At 37.4% G+C, this 23,512-nt stretch overlaps 2 protein-coding genes across 5 annotated transcripts in view; one reads left to right on the top strand and one right to left on the bottom strand.

Annotated features, from left to right (window-relative positions):
• The first annotated feature begins 405 nt into the window (after positions 1 to 405).
• ANGEL2 (angel homolog 2) lies at positions 406 to 20,286 on the top strand. Of its 4 annotated transcripts, XR_009537132.1 has the most exons (10): positions 411 to 605; positions 2,769 to 3,094; positions 7,617 to 7,873; positions 9,284 to 9,353; positions 10,555 to 10,976; positions 11,879 to 12,005; positions 12,422 to 12,479; positions 14,554 to 14,717; positions 16,324 to 17,620; positions 18,545 to 20,286. XR_009537132.1 is itself a non-coding variant. In XM_060131272.1 (9 exons), exons 1-9 carry the CDS (start codon positions 547 to 549, stop codon positions 16,473 to 16,475), a joined length of 1,635 nt encoding a protein of 544 aa, XP_059987255.1. In that variant the 5' UTR covers positions 411 to 546; the 3' UTR covers positions 16,476 to 20,286. The 4 variants fall into 4 exon arrangements, 2 of the variants coding, with proteins under 2 accessions (XP_059987255.1, XP_059987268.1); XM_060131272.1 differs by having other exon boundaries at positions 16,324 to 20,286; XM_060131285.1 differs by lacking the exon at positions 411 to 605 and adding an exon at positions 719 to 873 and having other exon boundaries at positions 16,324 to 20,286.
• VASH2 (vasohibin 2) overlaps positions 19,742 to 23,512 on the bottom strand; it is a 37,033-nt gene continuing 33,262 nt past the window's right edge. The window contains exon 8 of the mRNA XM_060131302.1: positions 19,742 to 22,604. Within this exon, the coding sequence (XP_059987285.1) occupies positions 22,532 to 22,604 (73 nt within the window). The 3' untranslated portion in view covers positions 19,742 to 22,531. The remainder of the gene's footprint in view (positions 22,605 to 23,512) is intronic.

Genomic DNA, 23,512 nt, shown 5'->3' with positions numbered 1-23,512 from the left:
CACACGTACGTTCAAAAGTGAGCTCTGCGGCCGTGTTCCCACAAAATTAATTGAAAATAACCCGTGGTACAACAATTCTATCAGAACTCAGAGAAGGGCATTTCCCCACTTTGGGCATCCACCTTTGGAAATTCCCAAGGACATCATATAAATACACTAAATTTTTTTTTTCTTTTCTTTTTAACAGTAACTGCAGTGAACCCTCCCACAAGCCTTAATAAACCTTCGGCTCTTAGTTTATTTCCTCTGTTTCTTTAAGACGTAAGTCGGCTGTTTTGCCCGGTTCAGAAATGGCTGCCCCTGCTTCACACGCTTTGCGCAGGGTTCTTGAACAGAATTTGGCGTAGAGGCAACTCAGTGACTTACGCGGCGCAAGATGGGGACTTGGCGGCGGGCAACACTGAACCTCCCAGCATGCTTTGCGGCCTGGCGGAGAGGCCCGACGCCTAGTGATGGGGAGCCCTCGATGCTCTACGCCGCCAAATCGGCTGTAGCGGTTGAGGTTGAGCCCGGGGCCTGGGAATTGGACGCTCGCAGAGGGGGAAAATGGAAGCGTGGCGCTGTGTGAGGAGAGGCTACGGCCGCTGTGTGGTGGGGAGAGGCAGGTCAGTAGGGCTGGGTGGCGGGAGGGAGGAGGGAGGGGCGGGCGGCCTGGGGGCGGGCGGCCAGGGTTAACCGGGGCGGGGCGGGGTGGGGAGTGGGGGTTGGACGAGGAAGAGGGCCCGGGCCGCGGTACCGTCGGGACGGACCTCCGGAGACCCCCGAGGGATAGGTAAACCCGGCGCGCAGCCGGAGGGGCGCTCGGCCCACGGGGTCCAGGGCCCGGACGCGGAGCGCGTCGGCCATGGGCCGGGTTCGTGCTTTCCGGACCAGGTTGGCCTCAGAGTCCCGACCCTTTTCCCCCAACCCAACCTCCTAGCCAGCCTGAGCCTCCGGGTCCCGGGCCTCCTTACCCAACCCTACAGCCCCCTCCGGGAGCTGCCGGTCTGCAGGGAGGGGCTGGTTTGTTGTTGTGTTGGTGCCTCTCGAACTTTAGTTACTGGGATCCCAACCTTTACGATTATTACCAAATTCTCTTTCCACATCTATATTACTTAATGGATATTTTTCTTGAAATTGACTCACTTTTTAAAAAAGCACTTCAGTAGGTGCTGCGCACGTTAGAGTCTCCGTAAGCAGTATCCGTGAGCTCTTGGGTTTGGTATACTGATTTTTTTTCCTAATACATTTTGAAATGGATACTTAGATATAAAAAAATTTTAAGTTTAAATGTGTACCACGCGAAACCGACTGGTGTACCACACGTGGGAAGTACAGCACTCTATTAGTTTTTACATAAGTTATGGGGATCTGGTTTTAACTCCTGTAGTCTTGGGACTTGACAGTCGTCAACAGTGTTTCCTGAGTACCAGCTGTGTGTCAGGCACTGTGCTAGGCACTTGGGAAGAGCCCCAGATTAAAATGAATAAGAAGGCTCTGGCCGTGAAGGAGCTCATCATTTTAAGAGAAAAAAAAAAGTCTGTATAAGTAACTACAGATATAGAGAATGTTTTGTAGTACAAGTATTATATTTCAGTACGGTAGCTTATTAAGATAGAAAATGTATGGGCAAGCCCCAAATCTCTATGGCTTTCAGAGTTGTCACAAAGCAGGATACACTACCCTTGTCATGTCTTTAAAGATTTACAATTACATTGAGTTTAGAGAACAGTTTGAAAATGTGTAAACTGCTCAATAAATTTATGTAACAGTTAAAAATTTAAATGCTGTTAAAATGAAACAAATGTAACATATAAAAGTCAAATAACATTTAAATACAATTTAAGCAAAACTCTTTTGGTGATAAAAGTGGACATTATTGATGCTATCTTGGAAATGTACCTTTAATGAATTCTGGAGGAAAGGATAGAAGTTTTTCTCAGAATCCTAGCATTTTGCCAGAATAGTGTAGTAGAAAGAAGGTGGTGCTTGAGTTGCGTTGTTTCTTAGGAGAGCCTGAGAACAATATATCTATTCAAAATAATAATAACACTACTTTGGAGACATTTTTCATGCTATAACCTATCATAGAATTGGTATCAGATAATTGATGCTGTTGGGTTTGGAGGGTTGGTGAATTTCTAGTAAGTAATTCTCTTTCATTTCCCTCAAGGAGAAGCGTGCTTTAAATTAAAAGAAAAAAAAAAGGGAGTAGCATGAAACAATAAATTATCTACCTACTGATTAGCAAGAGAGGTACTTTTATGAAGTAGTGATAGTCTTTTGTTAGCTATAAAGATGTTTGGAAAATATAACCTTGGTATAAAAAACATGTTCAGAAGCATGTTTTTACTCCAAACCCAGGTTGGAGAGATTCACTTTAATTGTAGTCACCTTATGTGTTCTATATTTGATTTAAGTATTATGTTTGCTGTGGATTTTATTTGTCCATTGAGTTTTATTAGATGCTAGAAAGCTACTCTGAATACAGTTTGGTGATTGATTCAACACAGTTGAATTGTGTGGACTTTTAGAAGTGCATCTGGTGTTTCGGGAGGTTGGTGGATTCTGTGTTAAGTGTTTAGAATACCATTCATAGTTGTTTAGGGAGAGTATTGAGATACTGCCACTAGTAGTTAAGTAATGGCTGCTTTTCCCCCCATCCTTCACAGATTTAGAAGTCAGATTTTAAATATTAGACATTACCTTCCCTTGAGGAAACATTTAGATTTTGTGTGCTACAGCTGAACAAAAAGTGGTGCCTCAAGGAGTGTATTTATTTCTTTTAGATACCCCATGTTACCCCATCACCAGAAGAGTCTCGGCAGAGACTGGACTGCACCGTGGGAGAATCTGCAAAGGTGTTGCTGGAACAGACATATTTCTAGTTGTATGAGGTGGCCTGGACATTATTCTCGTGCTCCTTACCCATACTTCAGTAGTAGGCATTTTTCACTAAATTGGAGACCACCTTGTTTGTTTGAGTCTAGAACTCAGTTTCAGTACTGGAACTGGAGACCTGACAACCTGAGCCAGACATCTTTGATTCATCTCTCTAGTTACATCATGAACTCTGAGGGAGATGAGCCTTCATCAAAACGAAGAAAACACCAAGGTAAAGGTGACATTTATCTTGGTGGAGAAATAGACATAAGCCATAGAGTAATTGAAACTTTCGTATTTAATCCTTAAGAAAACCTGCAGGTTTTAGAGGTGTTGGTGTTTATTTTTAGCCAGTAGTTTTCTGTTATGAAAAAGGAAATTCTTTTTTAAAATTAAGACTTTTAAAAAGAAATTTTCAATTAATTGTGTATTTCTGGCAGTAAAAATAGAAGTGACTCTACATATAGACTAAAGTTGGAAAACAAATGGAGGACTAGATTAAAACTTTAAGTTTAATTTAAGAATAATTTTCAAATTCAGTGTTTTTGAAACAATGGTCCTTAGACTTCTTAGAAATTGGTGGATGTATGCTTGGGAGTCCACAGAGCTATTTTAAAAAATCATGTTTTCATTTTTAATGTTAGCTTCATTATATAAGACAAAAGAATTTCCTTAAATAGAAACAATCATAAATGAAAGCTATTTTCTTACAGAATCAGATTTTAGCTTATTAAATTTATATTTCTCATACTGGGGTCTGTAGACATAATCTCGAGAGTCTGTGGGAAGTTTTATCTTTTAACCACATCTTATTCAACTTTGAGACACTTTTTTCTAGATATCTTGATTATTTCTATTTTTCTCATATTCTTTTTACTCTAAACAATTCACTAGGCTCTCTGTGCTGCCAGCCAAGCCCTACCTCCAAAGTATACATGAGTTGTCTAAGTAAATTTGGAATTGTCTTTCTTACTGAGCTGTGGTTTTCAGTGAAGATCATTCCTACTGAAGATACGAAAATAGGCTGTGTGAGTGTTAAAGTGTAGGAAGCTGACCTAAGTTTGTCAAAGGATGGCATTCACAGTGTCTCACCTGGAAGTCAGAGCTAGATTAGTTAGTGCTCTTTCAAGTAGAACTTCTACTACACATTTAAGTAGAAATTCTAAGCACTCAAAAGTGAAAATTTATTTGTATAGCACTTAACCACCACATATGTTTATAAACAAAGCTTTGTTTGAATGATTAAAAGGTGTATTTAGAGACATTAAAATTAGGTTCCTAAGGACAACGCATACTTTATAAATCTAGGGCTGTATGATGACATGAGATAGCTTCTCATTCACGTATTCATTGTTCATCAGGACGACACACTCCTCTTCTGTTTAGCCTTTTGTTATAAATCAGGTGTGCTCTCAGATGAAGCGGTGGTGTAGTGACACAAGCATGGGCTTAGGAACCGCTCCCTGCTCTCATTCTGCTCCACCACTAATTGTGTGGGTTTGGACAGGTCACTGAACCTCTCTGCTCCTTGGTTTCCCAGTGTAAAATAATGCCTACTTTGAAAGCCTGTGGAGGCATGAAGTGAGATATGTCAAAGTGCCTAACACACTGTTGGCTTCATAGTAGGTACTCAGAAAATCCTGGTGGTGTTGTTTTCCCTTTAATGGATGGGGAATTACATTTACATACTGATAAACTTTGATTGCAACCTGACTCTTTATATGTCCGTTCTTCCTAGGTATTGTGAATAAGGAAAATGCTCTTCGTTAAGCCATATTTGTGACTTCTGATATTTCACTAATACTACTTTTCAATCAAGAGAACAGCATTGCTAACTTGCCTATCACTTTAAAGTGGTATTTGAAGGATTTGTGTGACACAATTATGACCTTTTAATTAGGCACCCTAAAAACCCGATCAGGCCTATTGCTTACTTTCTTTGATTCATCTGTCTTCTCTGCTGTGATCACCTTGTTGCTCCTGACATGGAAGGTATATAAGCTTTTGTAGTGTGAATTTATGTTGTGAAGTATGTGAAGGCCAGAGACTGTCCACTCTCTCAGTAGTTTTCAAACTGTCTTCCAGGGAACCCTAGCATTCAAATACATTTCTGTATGTTTATTAAAAGCAAATGTGGTCAGGATAAAATGTGTTTACCCCATCATCCCAGCTCCAGTCCCAACATACCAGGGACTGATGGTCATGACATGAAAAGTAATGCCAAAGTGTTACACAAGCTGTAGAAGTCTGAAAGCCACTGTATTAATTTGATAATCTGATGGTCTCAGTTATTTAAAAAATGGAATTGCAAAAAGATTTGGTTACAAACTCTTAATTGCCAGGACTATACAAATCTTAATGCTTTTATATGCCTTTATATATACATATTCTACAAGAAAGTATGAATGATTTCTTTAGACTTACATCTTTCATATTTTAATGCAGTGGTGTCATGAGGGTAGTGCTGTAAGTTTGTGATGGTAGCTTGCATTTTGTTTGTATGACTAGAGCCCTTTGCATCTCGTATACATATAAAGACTTAATGATTTGTGGCTAAAACCATAGACAGTCCCCAGTTTATGAATGAATTGTGTTCTAGATAATCAGTTCTTAAGAATCAGTTCTGTTTTCCTCATAGAAGCTATGTTATAGATCTCAGGGTAGTTGTGTGGAGTCAGTATAATTTGCTTTAGTTGTGGCCTTTAGCGGTAGGATTCTCCATTTTCAGTGAAGGATAAGGAAGGGGATAGTTTCCTTCTCTTTAGCTCTAGGCTAAGTTATGTAATAGTTGAATGCTTTGTTTAGTTTGGTTTTCTTTCCTTCCACCATTTTTTCTTAGCCTTTCTCCTCAGGCTCCTAGTACCTTCATGGTATCATAATTCCAACTCCCCTGTTCCACCCAGACCTCACTATTCATAAAAATTACCTTCCTCTTCTGTCCTCTGGTCAAAATGCCTATTCCCTCAGTGCAGCAGATATCAGCATTTAGATTTTGAGGGAAGAAACCTGATTAAAGTCAATTTGCCAGAGTATATTTTAAAATATTTACTTCACTGGCATTTTTATCGAGTGTACTGACACTTTTTTTCTTCCAGTTTTATTGAGATATAATTGACATACCAGCCCTGTATAAGCTTAAGTTGTACAGCATAATGATTTGACTTACATACATCATGAAATGATTATCACAATAAGTTTTGTGAACATTCGTCATTCCACAGAGACACAAAAGTAAAGAAATATTCTTCCCTGTGATGAGGACGCTTAGGATTTACTCTCTTAACAGTTTTCCTATAGAACACACCACAGTGCTCATTACATTGATCATGTTGTACATCACATCCCTAGTATTTATTCATCTTATAACTGGAGGCTTGTACCTTTTGACTGCCCTCAACCAGTTCCCCCTCCCCACTAGAGTGTGTTGATATTCTGACTGTAAATATACCGTCATTGTAGAAGATTTGGAAAAATCTACCACAATCCTTCCTCTCAGAGACAATTACTCTTAAAAACAGTGGTATGTTTCCCTTTAGTCTTTTTTCCCCCATATATAAAACATTTTTCTTCAATTTAATTTTTAATTGGTGAAATTTTAGGGATTGTCATCCAGTGAAGTGAAAACCTTCTTTCAGGAAAAGGGAGATATTCTAGGGCTCAGATTTTTTTCATATCATCTAATCATTCTCAAAAGTCCATCTTCAAATCTTTTTGTTTCCCAAGTTCATCCCATTTCTTGTTTTTCCCTTCTTTTGAGCTTATAGATTCTCTAAAATGTTCCACATTTTTTTTCATGGCTTCCATGGCAGTAAGAGTATCCTCTTTAATGGTGGGGTGAGGAAGACAAGATCAAAGGGGGTGTGTGTGTGTCTGTGTATATATACATATATATAAACATATATACTTAGTGGTGTGTGTCTGTATCTATAGTGATACACATATATATATATTTATTTTTAGTAGGCATTCCTAAGTCAAAGACTGCCTATAATTGCAAAATGTCATGCTATTTGATCCTCTTCTCATCACTTTATCAGGGTGCATGGTGTCTTTGCAGAATATAAACTATCACACATTCCTGGTTGCTGCATGCTAGGTTTGTCAGTCAGGCATCATCATTTACTAGCATTCTGTAGCTGTGTTACATTTAACTTTTGCTTTGGTGTGCATTAAAAATATTTCTTTTGCTTATTTTGTTTGCATTCTTCCAGTAAGTACTACTTCCATTTATTGTCATTATATACCCTTCATTCATGTCTAAACCAGATTTCTCAGATGAATTGTTTCTGGAACTTAGTTAAGCATTTGATGATCTTATCATACTAATAGGTGATAAAATACAATGTGAAATCACCTTATTGAAAGGCCAGCTGTGACATACAAATATATTATCATGGTTATGAAGTTGCTGAGCATGTCTGCAGCAGAGCCACTTCGTAACCATGGGGAAGTGAGAAACCGTGACCCCAATATAGTCAGTTTTATTAACACACACTCTCAGCCTCCAAAATGACTTGCTAGACCCTTTTAAACTGTTTTGTACCTCTTGGTCAGTCAGTGTATCATTTTACTGCCTTTGTAATCAATTTGATGACAACTTCTAGTTATTAAGTACCACATTGCCATTTCCTAGGGAAAAACATTCTGTTCATTGCCTATAGGAATGTTTAAAAGGCAAGAAAATACTTATATACAGGAAAAATATGATCCGTTTTTTATTAATTCTTTGTATTTTATCTAATATATTTTAACAGGCACAATAAAACGGGATTGGGAATATATATGTAACCATAATAAAGAAAAAACGAAGATCCTAGGAGACAAAAATGATGACCCCATATGTGAAGACAGTGAGAACAAGTTTGACTTTTCAGTGATGTCCTATAATATACTTTCTCAAGATTTATTGGAAGACAATTCACACCTTTATAAGCACTGCCAGCGGCCAGTATTACACTGGAGTTTTAGGTTTCCCAATATTCTGAAAGAAATTAAACACTATGATGCAGATGTAAGTACAAAATATCATCAAAATTCCTCACATAAGGAAGAGTTGGATTCATTTCTGAACTAAATGGTTTTATCCCTTTTGTTTGTAGGGTAAGAAGGGAAGACATTAAGTATAGTGATGAGGGAACTCTGGCGGTCCAGTGGTTAGGACTCTGCACTTTCACTGCCAAGGGCCTGGTCGGGGAACTAAGATCCCACAAGCCACAGCGTGGCCCAAAAATAAATAATATATAAATATAGTGATGGAACAGTTTTTAACAAGGTATCATAACTTTGGAGGAATAACTTGCTAATGGTTGTTGATATAAATAATTATATAATGTTTCAAATAAGATCCAAAAAGTTTTAAGCATCGATCAGTTTTGAGACAGGGACTGGCACCATATTAAGTATTCAGTAAATATTTCCTTTGATTCAAAATTTAAATAATTCGTGCAAAAATTTATTTAGATGATAGCATTCAAAAAATTATCTCTTAAGAAAGGACTAGGCCGCCTGCCGATGCAGGGGACACGGGTTCGTGCCCCAGTCCGGGAAGATCCCACATGCCGGGGAGTGGCTGGGCCCGTGAGCCATGGCCGCTGAGCCTGCGCGTCCAGAGCCTGTGCTCCGCAGCAGAAGAGACCACAACAGTGAGAGGCCCGCGTACCGCAAAAGAAAAAAAAAGGACTAGGGGCTTCCCTGGTGGCGAATCCACCTGCCAATGGATTAAGAATCCGCCTGCCAATGCAGGAGACACAGGTTCGAGCCCTGGCCTGGGAAGATCCCACATGCCGCAGAGCAACTAAGCCCGTGGCCACAACTACTGAGCCTGCGCTCTAGAGCCCGTGCACCACAACTACTGAGCCTGCGCTCTAGAGCCCGCGAGTCACAACTACTGAGCCCACATGCCACAACTATTGAGCCTATGTGCCTCAACTACTGAAGCCTGCCCACCTAGAGCCCATGCTCCACGACAAAAGAAGCCACAGCAATAAGCCCGTGCACCACAACGAAGAGTAGCCCCTGCTTGCCACAACTAGAGAAGAGCCTGCGTGCAGCAGTGAAGACCCAGTGCAGCCAAATATAAATAAAATAAATTTTTTTAAAAAAATGGTGATTTAGTACTAATGAACATGTAAATTCAGGAAAAATATTCCAACATATAAATTATAAATATTTCCTTTGGTAAATACCAGTTTTGGATAATAAGAGGGCTTCATGTGATTGAAGGTCAGGGTTTTGGGGGCTGATCAAATTTGGAGACATTAATTTGATAGATCTATACATTACAGGAAAAAAAAATTTTTTATTTCAGCTTTCATCAGGTTTTTAGAATTTTAGAAACCTATTTTTAAAGACAAAAGCACCAGAAAATTCATATTTGCATATTTATTTTTGTTTTAATTCAAGCCATTTTTTTTCTTTTAAGGTACTTTGTTTGCAAGAAGTGCAAGAAGATCATTATGGAACAGAGATCAGGCCAAGTTTGGAATCATTGGGTACAGTGTAACTTTTACTTTAGCCAGATTTACTTAATGGGTTGTTAAAGTATAACTTGCTAATAACAAAGATGTGTGGTGTATTTGGACCTAAAATCTTAATTTTGAAAAAACTTAATATGCATTTCAAAAGGTCAGGAAAAGATTGAGGTATATCAAATGGGACCTTTTGTGTTAATACATAATTTTAATTCGGATGGAAAGGTATGCAAGAGTCCCTTAATAGCTTCCTCTCCAGGAGTTGCTTTGCCTACTCCCAGAGCCCTAAGATTCTGAGTTCCATGAGATCAGGGACCATCGTGTCTAGTTCATCATCATATAATACCAGTGTCCACCGTGTGTAATGGATAGAAGCTGAAAATCTGGTGAGTGAATACCTCTAGAAACAGGTTGTCTGTTTGAGAAATGCTGCCTACTTCGCATTCATCCATGCAGCAAATATTGATATTTTTTGAGTGCCTACTGTACACCATGCACTGTTCTAGGCAGTGGGAATACAGCAGTGAGCAAAACAGGCAACAATCTCTGCCCTTGGGGAGCATACATTCTAGTGGAGAAAGGCCAAGAATAAACTGAACAAACAAGTAAATAGTGCCTTAGGTAATGGTAGTTTTCTGGAGAAAAGCAAATGGGTCAGGTTTCAGTTTTAAACAAAATGATCAGAGAAGGTAACATTTGAGTAAAGACACAGGAGGTGAAGGAACAAGCCATGGCTAGAGTTTTCCAGGTAGTGGAGATAGCAAAGGAAAGGCGCTGAAGTTGGAGTGCCTTAAGGCAGGTGAAGCTGCTGTGTGTGGAGTGGAGCAAGCGGGGAAGAATTAGAGGCAAAAAGGTGAGAGATATGGGGTTGGGGGCGGTGAGGGGGCAGATTACTATAAGGCCTCACTGTCTTTGTCATGACTCTGACTTTTGTTAGGATGGAAATGAGAATGGTGATAATGTACACGTATGTAACCCTGAAGTCTGCCAGTAAAAAAATCTATTTGACCCAGTCTCAGACTTTTTTGATTCTAACACTTATTAACATCCTACATTACTAATGTTTTGCAGAATATACTTTGGTAAACATTGTTCAAAAAATTAGGAGAACTGTGTTTTGCCATATATATAATTTTGTGTGTGTGTGGCAAAACAGTTCTTCTAATACTTACATATATAAAAAACCAGCCATCTTCGTTTAAAATTTTTTTCTTTCCTCTAGGTTATCACTGTGAATACAAGATGCGGACAGGAAGGAAACCTGATGGCTGTGCCATTTGCTTCAAACATTCCAAATTTTCCCTCTTATCAGTGAACCCAGTGGAATTCTACCGCCGTGATGTTCCTCTATTGGACAGAGACAATGTTGGATTAGTGTTACTCTTGCAGCCCAAAATCCCAAGTGCTGCCTCCCCTGCAATCTGTGTGGCTAACACACATCTGTTGTATAACCCAAGGCGAGGTGATATTAAACTGACCCAACTGGCAATGCTTCTGGCAGAGATTTCCAGTGTTGCCCATCAGAAAGATGGCAGCTTCTGCCCCATTGTTATGTGTGGTGACTTTAATTCTGTTCCTGGTTCTCCACTGTATAGTTTTATAAAGGAAGGGAAATTGAATTATGAAGGACTTGCCATAGGAAAGGTACGTGCTTGCTTCCTCATTATTAGGAGGTGGACTTAGTCTCTCTCTTCATTGTAAAGTGAGGGTAGTCATCACAGGGCTATTTGAAAACCTTGATGAGTCAGTACCCTCACTTTACCAACCTGTGATGATGAGCTACAGCTACTGATAAGTAATTATATTTACTTGAGTGAATTTCACCTATTGAATTTCCATCTATTTGTGGCAACATTTTGCTTGGAGGAATTGACAGGCAGTAAAAAATTCAGAATGGGGGAGGAGAAGAAAAATGAAAGCGTTGACAGACATGAGTACTGCTTAAGTAAGGAACTACTTACAAGGTGGCAGAATAGAATTTTGAATGCTGGATGTGGCCAATATAGTTGGCAAAACAGTAATTTAGTATTTATTTATTATATAAGCTTCCCTTTATACAGTGATAAATATTTTAATTCTTTAGCTGAGTGTAATTTATCCCATGTTTTTATTTTAATTGTACTTTCTTTTGCTTACTTGAGATTATTTCATCTTCGGTATATTTAACCAAAATAAACTCTCCACCACTGAGTTTTGAATGATAGTTTAAAATTTTATAAGAGTTGATCTCTCTTAGTATTTTATGTAGCAGGAAATATATTGCAGGTAGTAAAAAAGGAGGAGCAGTATTAGTCCAAAACTATAGATCGTTTAGATTTCCAAATTAGACAAAAACATGCATAGGAAAAGATTTCCATTTACATGTAAATAATAAGTGCTTTCTGAACTCTATTTGAACAAGATTTTATAAGCACAAATAATTAATGTAATGAATAAAGGGTAATATTTACCATTCTTGGATTCCCTTTTATCTAAGAAATAAACTTTTCAGTACACAAACTATTTAAAATCTATTCACCTAAGATACCTGTTGAAATTTTGTTTAGGTATCTGGCCAGGAACAGTCTTCACGGGGACAAAGAATTTTATCTATTCCAATTTGGCCCCCAAACCTAGGTATCTCACAGAACTGTGTGTATGAGGTACAGCAGGTACCAAAAGTAGAAAAGACAGGTAAGTGTTTGCAATACATTTTGGCAGTCTTCTTGATAATAGTGTTCCATTTGAAGACATAAAACTAAATTTTTTAAAGGGATAACATCTCAGTGATGAATATTCATATATAAAAGCATATAGTTGTTTGCTTATTCCTTTTTTTTAAGAGCTCTAAATTTACCTTTTTAAAATTCAGCTTCCAAAATTATCTTTGCGTGAATTACTTGCATGTTGCTTTGGAAATGTTTGTGTTTTATTTTTGCTAATTCTGGAGATCATCAAAACATAGATACCAGAATGAACCATTTTACTAGGCATCTATCTAAACTAGATATGTCTTAAATATTGTTCCTAGAGTAAAAGGACTATACTAAGGCAAGCTAGAACAAAACAATACATTGATAGTATAAATATATTTCTCTTTGTTCTTCCAGACAGTGATCTGACACAAACACAGCTGGACAAAACAGAGGTCCTAGTAACAGCTGAAAAGTGAGTTTTGGAAAGCAACAATAGACATTTGCTGACTTTAGTTGAGTAAAGAAATCACTTGGATGAAAAATGAAGTTGATGATATTTTATGCTGGTGAAGAATGCTGGCTCTTAAGTCAAATAGACCTGAGTTCCAACCTTGACTTTGCTACTTTTCAGCTGTGTGATTTTTGAGCAAGAAATTTAACATCTCTAAGGTTCAGTTTCTTTATCTATAATTTGGGTTGTTGTGAAGATTAGATGAGACAAAGCATGTAAAGCTCAGTGTTTGACATACAATAGTAAGTGCTTAAACCCTGCTGTTTATAGAAGCAGCTTGTCCATGAACCTGAACAGGCTAGTAAATTTATTATCTTTGAAATTTATTGCTATTACATATTTAAACAAAGGTCAAGATCACAGAAAAATATCTTTCAGATTTCAAGAGGACCTTTAGCCTCCTTTGACTTACTGGATCTTGAAACAAATCTAAAGAGAATTGACCCAAAAAAGAATATGTCTGTAGAAAAGACAATTACTTATACGTATCTCTTAAACTACAGGAAAAGGTCATCAGAGGTAGCTGGGTGAAGATGCCTGGATTTCTTTTTATTAAAGAATCATGAATGTTTAGGGCTGTGGTTGAGAAACAGATGTATATTAATACAACAGGATGGAGACTTAAATCTTGTCCCTTGGGAGATTCTTGAAATGTCTTGATTGTTTCATATTGTGCTCTTTTATAGCTTTGACTTTCGTTTAACATTTAAATTTTCTCATTCTTTTTATCTGCTTTCTCCTCAGTCTTATTTTATTTTGTATATCTTGTTTTGGGAAAATATCTCATCTATAAGAATTAGTAAGAAAGCAATTTTTTTGAATTTTTGAAAAAGAATATATAAAAATCTGTGATTAAAACTTTCAAAGTAAAAACTTCCCTGAGTAAGATTAATAAAAAGGTTACTCTTACTAACAACTACTTAGTTTTGAGTAATTCTAAAATCTTTTTATAACAAAATGGGGTATAAGAAAAGATACTTTTAAGTATCTATATAAATACAGTGTGTGTATACGCATAGCTTTTATCTGTAAACTGAAATGTTGGTAGTAAGATAACAGTTTGCAGGAGACCTATTTTACATTTAAAAATATTGTAAATATAAGTCCTTAGACATAAAAAGTTGCTAAAACTTGGAAGTAGAGCATCTTGAAGCAATTACCTTTGCTTATTGACATATGAGCTCTTTAAAAGCAGAGCAACATCTTTATTTGTGTATTCTCAGCGCATAAGATGAGATAGTGCCTGGGACTTAGTACGTGCTTGGTAAATGTTTGTTGGGTGAATTAAAAAAAAAGTTTTTTTAAATTTTGTTTTCTTTTGTGACATAAAAGATCCTTAAAATTCATGATGTGTTAGTAGGAAATGATTTTTAAACCTTTTACCCATAACATTATGTGTATTTGTAGTGTGGGGTAAATGTAAACCATTATAGAAGCTGTTTTAAGATACAGTATGAGGGAATTCCCTGGCGGTCCAGTGGTTAGGACTTCATGCTCTCAGAGGGCCCAGGTTCAATCCCTGGTCAGGGAACTAAGATCCCACAAGCCATGCAGTGCAGCCAAGAAAAAAAAAAAAGATGCAGTACAAAATTATCTCATATACCATACCAAGAACAGTAATGGTAAAATATAAGCCCTCTGACATCAGAAGTCTGTTAGTTCTAAATAGCATTCCTAAAGGCCACTTTAATTTTCCTTCTTAAAAACAACAAAAAACTTATAAATTGTTTAAGAATATGTGTTCATTCGCAAGTGAATCTCTCAAATATGTTATAATTAATTTTAAAAGTCACATTATTCAGTTAAGTATTGAGCTCCCCACTCACACCCCACCCCATGTATCACAGCTCTGTTAATGGGTTTTGGATATCACTGCATGAATAAAGGAATGCAAAATTGTGATATGGTCTATTTAAATAAAGATTGTCCTAATGTCTGATTTTGTCTGGAAATTAAGTGAAAAAGTGGTTTAAATAGGAGGAATTATAAAAATCATGAAGAACTTGATGCTAAATAATTTTTCTTTTCAATTTAGATTATCTTCAAAGTTACAGCACCATTTCAGCTTGTCATCTGTTTATTCACATTATTTTCCTGACACTGGAATTCCAGAAGTGACCACCTGTCATTCCCGAAGTGCCATAACTGTGGATTATATTTTCTATTCTGCTGAAAAGGAAGGTGTTGCTGGGCAGCCAGGTAAAGAATGCGTGTAATCTTAAATTCTGCTTGAGAACACAGTAACTAAAACTTCAGGGCTAAAGTTGAGAAAGCTAGCTAAACATCTAGATGTTTAGATTTAGAAATTAAAAATATTTTTAAATTGGTAATATATTTGGCAGATTGGTTATATATTTGAGTAAATCAGTTTATCACCTGCAAAAGTTGGAGGCAGTGGAACACCTCAAAGCAAATTATTACCCAAGAATTATATCCACAGCTCTACCCTCCAGTCCCAGTCGGCTTCTGAGGTAGAGTACAGATCTTTCATATTGCCCTTTGGTTTCACTCTCCATACATTTATGTTTTTCTTGTGACAGCAACATCATACAGTTTTGTACTTAAATTTTACTGAAGTATGCTGCCTTCATTGTAGGGCCTTGCTTGTACTGCCAACAATTGACAGTTTTGTCATGTTGAGCCTGGAATATTGGTTCTTCCTGGAAAGAGAAGTCTATAATATATGTGTTTTCAAAAAGCAAAGGTGATAACACACTCTTCCTTGTATGATTCAATGAAAACAAGATTTTTTTTTTTTTTGCGGTACACGGGCCTCACTGTTGCGGCGTCTCCCATTGCAGAGCACAGGCTCCGGGGCGCGGGCTCAGCGGCCATGGCTCATGGGCCTAGCCGCTCCGCGGCATGTGGGATCTTCCCGGACCGGGGCACAAACCCGTGTCCCCTGCATCGGCAGGCGGACTCTCAACCACTGCGCCACCAGGGAAGCCCAAGATTTTAAATACTAATCAGAGGACTTAACATGGAGAATAAAGTGCCATTAAAAGTAACTGGAAGTCAAAAATATATTCAGAAAACTGAAAATCCTAAATGTGGACAGCTATTTTGTTTTTCCTGATTTTCCCCTTTTTTCTTTTCCTTTTTCTTTTTTCAGTGCTACTTTTCTTTTCCCATCTGTTTGTTTGTTTTCTCCTTCACAAGGATAACCTTACTAGTAACATTCAGGAGGGGGTTTACTCCTCTCTGCTAGATCAACTCTGCAAAATAAACTTGCTTTGAATTTGTAATAAGGTTCTGGTAGTTGTCATACTGAAGAACACTCACTAGGTGGCGGAAGTGTGCCATGGACCAGCATCGCTACTGTTAACATTGAGAGCACATCCTCTTTTACTCTATTTCCATGGGTACTGAGTGTCTGGGACCAAACTATACTAATTTATTCTGCAGTCACCTCATAAACGTCCTACTCAGATGTGGCTTGGTCTGTCTGATTTTATACAACTACAGAAAGGTTGATGGGTGAATTTCTTAGGTAGTTGTCAATCTCAAATTATTCTTAACATCTTATGTGTTGCATTGATATTTTCTTCTAAAGATTATTTGCAGAAGTTGAAATGGAAAAAAAATCTGAAATAGAAAAAAACAAGCATCTGAAACGTCTGTTTGTTAGAGAATTATAATTAGGTTATATCGCAATAAAAATTTAACCATATTCTAAAAACTGTTTCATATTAGACTTCCAGAAGGGTGTCAAGCTATATATCGTTGTTTTAAAAGAAAAAAAAGATTTATATGATTTACAGTAACCTGTTGTTTCACTAAATATGTATATGTTTCTTTAATATAGGAGCCGAAGTTGCTTTGGTTGGTGGCTTGAAACTTCTAGCTAGACTGTCACTTCTTACAGAACAAGACTTATGGACTGTTAATGGACTTCCAAACGAAAATAACTCTTCGGATCATCTGCCTTTATTGGCTAAATTCAGACTTGAGCTCTGACTCCTTTGTTTTTTTTTTTTCGGTACGCGGGCCTCTCACTGTTGTGGCATCTCTCGTTGCAGAGCACAGGCTCCAGACGTGCAGGCCAGCAGCCATGGCTCACGGGCCTAGCCGCTCCACGGCATGTGGGCTCTTCCCGGGGCACGAACCCGTGTCCCCTGCATCGGCAGGTGGACTCTCAACCACTGCGCCACCTGGGAAGCCCCTTACTCTTCTTTGATTGCATATATACTGTGCTTTCCCATTTATGTTCTTTTTCAAAGAATGTAAAGTTGTTCTTAAGAGTTTGCATGTTACTTATTTTTATGCTATGGAATTTCTGAAGAGGTTATGTTAAATGCTTGAAACAGGTAGCAGAAGAAACAAGTTTACAACAATTTTCTTTTTTTGATAATGAAAAAATATTTTCCTGACAAGTGAGATCTAAACGCTCTTTATTGTAAAAGAGTTGTAAATATTTATTATAAAGTCCAGTAAAATTGACAGTGATTTTTAAATATAGTGCAGTTTCTTTAGTCCTCTTAGTAAAGAATTTCATGTTTTTGGCAAGCTTTACAGTGGATCCAAAATATCTGAGTTCTTACAAACCACAACTCATTTCCCTTGCAGAGGCCCGATTTCATCATGAGGATCATGTTTGTTGAGTCCTAAGTAGTTCATCTCAGAAATCATCGGGTTCACAAGTGTCCAGCCAACCATTGTAGTTTGTTTTTGAGGGGGCTCAGTAATGCTTTTCAAAATTGTACAGATTGCTTAATCCATCTTCTTACTATCCTGAGCCATGTAATATGCCTGCATTTTATTGGGGAAATATAGGTCACCATAACTAGTAGGATGAAGTGCTTTACACAAGCCCACTTTCCATCCTGTCATAGACCATTGCAGGATACCTAGGAGAGGCAGAGATTGGGGTTATGCCTTGTGTTTCCCTAGTAATTTTTTTTTTTTTAATATTCGGTTTCAAGAAAAGATCCCTGAATTGGGAAAGATATTTTATTTTACTTAACTAATCCTGTAGAAATTTATTTTATTAGGAAACATATTTGGAACAAAGTGGCAGCTATAAGGTTATTTTTATTTTGCCTTAGAAATAAGAGGAAGCCAGCAAAACTCTAGAGAGATATCAGCTTGGAGACCTAATACTCGTAAGTAGTAACTTTAACTGTTTTGTTTTGTTGTGGTTTAACTGTTGTGGTTTTGTTTCTAAAATGTTTTATCATGATGCAGCAGTGTGAGATGATGCTGATTTTTTTTATAAAGTGGTGAAGATCAGGCCTAAAAAATCCTGTAGTTGGCTCTGTATAAGTGTTTGAATCAAAAATTTTTAAACATAATTGAAAATTTCCTTTTTTAGACATTGGGATCAAAGAATTATGTACATTTTTACTAAGTAGTAATTTTATACTGAATTATACAATGGGTTTTACAGTGGGTTTTTTTTACAGTGGGTTTTCTTAATAGAATACTTCATCTTAAATTAGAAAGCAGCAGCTACTTTATAGTCTTGGACTTTAAAAGTTTTTCTACTAAAGTATTTACTACAATGTTTAAAAAATAAACCAGATAAATACCCCCAAAAGGCATGTGGGTTACAAGGATTTGCCTAGTAAAAATTATAGCGATAAGCAAGTACTTTTAACTGTTTAATGTCTTTCTCTCACAGTATTAACTATAGTTCTAGGATTTTTCATTTCGTAGTAAGTTTTCAGAAAATTGTATGTTCTAATTAGCAGATATTGTCATCATCAAATAATAACAGCACATAGTATATTTATCCCCTTTTAGTATTGGGGAAAGAAAAATGAAGATTCATTGATTACTACTTTGTGTTGTGTGAATTTATTAACTAACTTTATATATAGGTATTGTTGATAAACATCCCTGAAAACCTCTATGAAAACTTAATTTTTTGTATCCTGATTAATATATTGTGATTTTAGGCCCTTTTCATGTGTTTCACTTCAATAGAGTTAATCCATAAAATTGCTTTCTACTTTAGCTTATAGAATGAAGTATTATTTTGTGTACTGGAGGCCAAAGGGTCCATGTAACATCATAGCTTTTTAAAGCTCCACTAGGGACTTCTCTGGTGGTACAGTGGTTAAGAATCCACCTGCCAATGCAGGCGACATGGGTTCAGTCCCTGGTCCGGGAAGAACACGCATGCCGCGGAGCACCTAAGCCTGTGTTCCACAACTACTGAGCGTGCAAGCCACAACTACTGAAGCCTGTGCGCCTAGAGCCCGTGCTCTGCAACGAGAAGCCACTGCAGTGAGAAGCCTGCGCACTGCAACGAAGAGTAGCCCCCACTTGCTGCAACTAGAGAAAGCCTGTGCACAGCAATGAAGACCCAGTGCAGCCAAAAATAAATTTATATATAAAAAAAAAGCTCCACTAAAATTAACGTCCATTTTCTTTACTTTTTTTGGTCCAAAGAGTTAATAACTCTGTTGGATCCTTGTATTTATCTGCCAAAATTAAATTAATTTAAATTTGGTTAATTGCTGAAACCAAATCTCCCAGTCCCAAGGGCTATGCTATCCAAGTGTGTGGGGGGCGGGGGTTTTTTTTTTTTCTTTGGCTGCACCCTGCGACTTGTGGGATCTTAGTTCCCTGACCAGGGATTGAACCTGGGCCATGGCAGTGAAAGCAGAGTCCTAACCCCTGGACCTCCAGGGAATTCCCTATGCTATTTAAGTTTTAAATGGAAAGGGATATATTATGGAGTAGTGAAATGCTTTACTGTATGTAGCCTTTGCTATCAGTATGCGTGTTTGAAATCATCTTTTTTGGAATTTAGCAGCGGTCTGCTTTTAACCCTTTGCTTTCATAAAAAAACTAAGATCCAGAGAATTCAAGGGGTTGGAGAAACATTCACGTCAAGTCATTTGCACTTTTTCCCTGTAAGTTACCTAATATATTATTGTACTAGTACATCTGTGCCTGAAGATTTTGTGGTAGATGTACTAAGCTGTGTAACTGACTTGTTGCCTCTTCTGAATTGTTTCATTACCCTTTTCAGCCTTTATTACTTAGGGTGATACCAAAATATAAGTGAATTAAGATACACCAAAATAGAGTGATGTTTAACACAGAGTCTGAAAATTGTGGATGACAACAAGGGTGAGAGAGTGATAAATTAGTTTACCAACAAGGGTGACAGAGTGATAAATTAGTTTACTAGGACAAGTATGTAATAAGAGGAATAAGAAAAAAAATCACACCATTTATATTTTTAGAAGGAAAACAATCCTTGAGTTTCCAGGATGGTTTTATTAAAGTCCCATGCTGTGTATAAACATACAAGTGATGAGAAAAACATTAACTTGAAACATGCACTTATCTGGCATTCTCTAAAATACCATTATACAAGTTTTCATTTACTTAGAAAAATACCCACTAAAACAATCACAGTTTTTCTTAAAAGATTTTAAAAAAATGTGTTGGCCAGAACAAAGTCCAGAGAATAAACAAGATTCTGAATTGCATGTCAAAAAAACTGTACAAGGTTGTACATAAAACTATAGCTTACAAAAGCCTCGGGTATAGTAAGAATACTGAATTAAGATTTCCAAAGTTCTATTTACCAATATCTATTAATAAAATCCTTATGAAATAATTGACTTAGAAAAAGTGAAATGCTCATGATTTCAGAGTGTATAGAAAACACTAAATACCACTTTCTGAAATAAAGTGTACTCAAAACAGCACAACATGTAGTCTAGAATCAAAATTTGTCATTCATTTAAACTTTGCATGTATTACCATAATGGCTTAAGCATAAAATTTCTCTTGCATTAATAACTTTAAAAACTAGATTTCAGATCACTTCATAGTTTTGTTTTTTATCTTTTGAATTATAGCCAGTTTTAAAATCAGTTCTAGGGGGTAAATCATGTCTTTTTTTTTTTCTTGCCTTATCAATTAAATTACTTCACTAGAATGTAGGAGTTTGTTGCCTTTCTCGTATCTTTTAGAAATTAACATACTCCATAGGCAATAAAAATAGAATAACAACCAAGAACATTTTAAATTAATTTTCACATTTCTGTGACTAACTCTTGCTTTGGGGAAATGAATCTTAAAATCAAGAAATGAGTGTGGAATAAATCAGGTTACTAATTGAATCATCAAGCCAGTTGGCAGTTTTAAGGCTTATACATCAGCATATTAGAAACAGGCTGTATTCCTATTCTTTTCCCCTTTTCTGTGGGAAACAAGAGGCTATGCATTCAAGAGGCATTGACATTCCATATTTTAGATTGGACAGTACTTAATACTTGGAAAATCCTATTCCAAGCTCTTAGAATGATTGCAATGTTTTAAGTAGTCTACTTATTGGATATAGTATTTTCAGATTGATAAACAGATGATGGTATTTCATCTAGAGAGAGAGCTAGGTCAGTATTGTTTTAGAATGAGAATGAAATGATTCACTGGCGACTGCAAACATCTAAATACAAGTGGCCATGAGGCTGCAAATGGGTTCATCTTGTGAAGATTAAGGATAACTCATTTTAAATTCTGCTAACTGATAGTACTATTCTTGAGGAAAGTGGTTTAAGTTCCGAATTTTTAACTTATGCTGTATTTTAATCTAACTGAGATGTACACTTCAGTCAAAGAAAACCAGAGGGGGAAGTACTGAGACTGAAATAACACTTTTGTTGACTAGCAGACTTCACTTAAATATGCCTTTTGGTCTCATGAGTTGGCATGGTTGCTAAGATCAAACAAATGAAACGGAAGCTGTACTCTTGATAACATACAGACTTGGTATGCTGTTAGAGTTATTCTGTGTGGTCTGCAGCCAGAAGTTACACTGTAACTACCATATGCAGGCCGGATATTCATACTGTGCTCCGTGGACTAAATCACACTATAAGGTGTAACACTGCACCTGAAGACTTTTCCATTAAAACTAAGGTTCTGCTTCTCTAATTCATTGTATTTTCCAATACCAGTTCCTAAGCATCCTGAAGTGGTACCTAAAAGCAATGTACTGGAAAATAATCACATCGTGTTGTATTTGGTCTTAATATAAGACATCAGAACACATCTCTAACAGCAGTGAGTCCTTCAGAATCGAGGCCTGACTTAGAGTTTCGAAATCAGGTGAAATGGGATCAGCAAGGTTAGCTGGTTCTCAAGACCTACTGATTCACTCCTGGCCTGTGCCTTTGAGTGTGTTACTGTCAGAGGTAATTGCAATACTGCTAAATGTGTGTAACAGTTCATGACCCTGTGTGCTTTTTGCTGGACTCTGCAAAGTTTAAATGTTAGTGACAGAACATAGACTAGCTTCTGAATGTGCTTTTCTTTTGTTTTGAAAGAACAAAAACTGCTGTCAGTGAATGCTTTAAGAAAGGTTTAAGAAAGAAGTAACTCCAAGGTCCTGAAAATGGTTTCCCGTATTGCCAGAAGAATTTCAGTGCTTTTCTAGTAAAACACTTGCATATATAATACCTTAAATTTCATCGCATGTGTGCACCAGGAAAAAAATTCCAGACCTTGTGGAGATCCCCATGGAAAATATTGGGGAAACAATACAAATAGAATATAAAAAAACAAAACACCATTAAATTTGCATATCTGATGTCAAGATGCTGAGGTAATATTGACTGCTTACAAAAAGACCCCACCAATCTTTGCCGCTGTTATTGCTGAAAAAGACATTAATACTGATTGAGTTTACCTTACTATATCAAAAGTGGGAGGGAGGGTTTCATGAACATTTACTACTGCTGTTTAAAACAAGTAAAAGAATGTAGGTAAATGGGAAAATATAAAACTACAGTTATGGTCTTATCCTTTCTATCTGGAGTGAGGGAGACAGTCTGACTGCAGTGGGATTTATTACTTAGCCTTTTCATGGTTGTCCCTTCGTGAATTTTTTTAAAGTTCATTGTTACCACCCACTCAGAGTCTATTCCAAGTGAACCCTTACAAATAAAATTCACAAGTTCTTAATAAATAGTTGCAGTTCCTCCTGAAGATGCTGGGTAAAGTGCAGACAGAAGCACCATAGAAGCCCTGTTGCTGGCTGTATTGCTGGCCTAAATTCGGATTTGATAGCCCACTTCATTCAGAGTGCTGAGATCAGCCACCTTCTTTTCAGGCAATGCAGGCCTAAGGGTAAAAGAAAGATGGTAGGCGAGAGGGGAAGGGACAGAAAGATCATTCAGTATTGTCAGGGACCTCCACCCTTTTGGTATTTGCCCCCCCTACACACACACACACACACACACACCAGCCTTAGCTCCCAACTCCACCTCTTGTTTCTCAAATCCACCTTTATAGGTTTTAAGGAACCTTTTAATAGGCTTTCATTGTAGAGTTCAAAAAAAATTTACAGGTTGCTGAATGAGTTTCTTCAACTTTAAGCCTGAACTTGGTCACACTAACTTCTGAAACCTAGTTTCTGTAAACCTTGCAAGGGTCTAAAAATGTTTGACTACAGTAGAACTGAACATCTGAACCAGATTCTCCTAGAAACCTTGGCCTCCTCGTGTCGCTGCCCTGGGGAAGCCCAGCACCTACAAGATGTCTCAGGTGACTGAGGTTCTTGTGAAGATTCTCAGTCACTATTCATTCCAGGCTTGAGGGTATAAAATCAGGATGAATCTTTTAGAATTCATCTGTAAAAGCAGGTCAGTGTGGAAAATCATTCAGTGGCAAATCACCTCTCTTCCCTAAATACATTTTCTCAAGCACTTTCCAATATGACAGTACACCCAAGCATTTATAGGAAGTCATAAGAAAGTACTTCAAGGTGGGGCAAGAAATCATTCAGTAGCACATCATCTGTCTTCATTGAAGATACTTCCTAGGTGACTTCCCAATATAAAATCATACCTAAGTGTTCTCATGATTTATCTCACAATTTTTTCCATTTCTAAAATGAGCCTCGGGGCTTCCCTGGTGGCGCAGTGGTTGAGAATCTGCCTGCCAATGCAGGGGACACGGGTTCGTGCCCTGGTCTGGGAAGATCCCACATGCCATGGAGCAACTAGGCCCGTGTGCCACAACTACTGAGC

Source organism: Lagenorhynchus albirostris, chromosome 2, assembly GCF_949774975.1.
Source record: "Lagenorhynchus albirostris chromosome 2, mLagAlb1.1, whole genome shotgun sequence".
NCBI lineage: Eukaryota > Metazoa > Chordata > Mammalia > Artiodactyla > Delphinidae > Lagenorhynchus > Lagenorhynchus albirostris.
This window is presented reverse-complemented; position numbering and strand designations above follow the sequence as displayed.

Bases quoted from the DNA above. Each gene is read 5' to 3' on its own strand.
- ANGEL2 (XM_060131272.1), top strand. From the start codon at position 547: ATGGAAGCGTGGCGCTGTGTGAGGAGAGGCTACGGCCGCTGTGTGGTG. The intron at 9,354-10,554 runs GTACAGTGTAAC...TCTTTCCTCTAG, and splicing joins GCCAAGTTTGGAATCATTGG to GTTATCACTGTGAATACAAG. The intron at 12,480-14,553 runs GTGAGTTTTGGA...TTTTCAATTTAG, and splicing joins GTCCTAGTAACAGCTGAAAA to ATTATCTTCAAAGTTACAGC.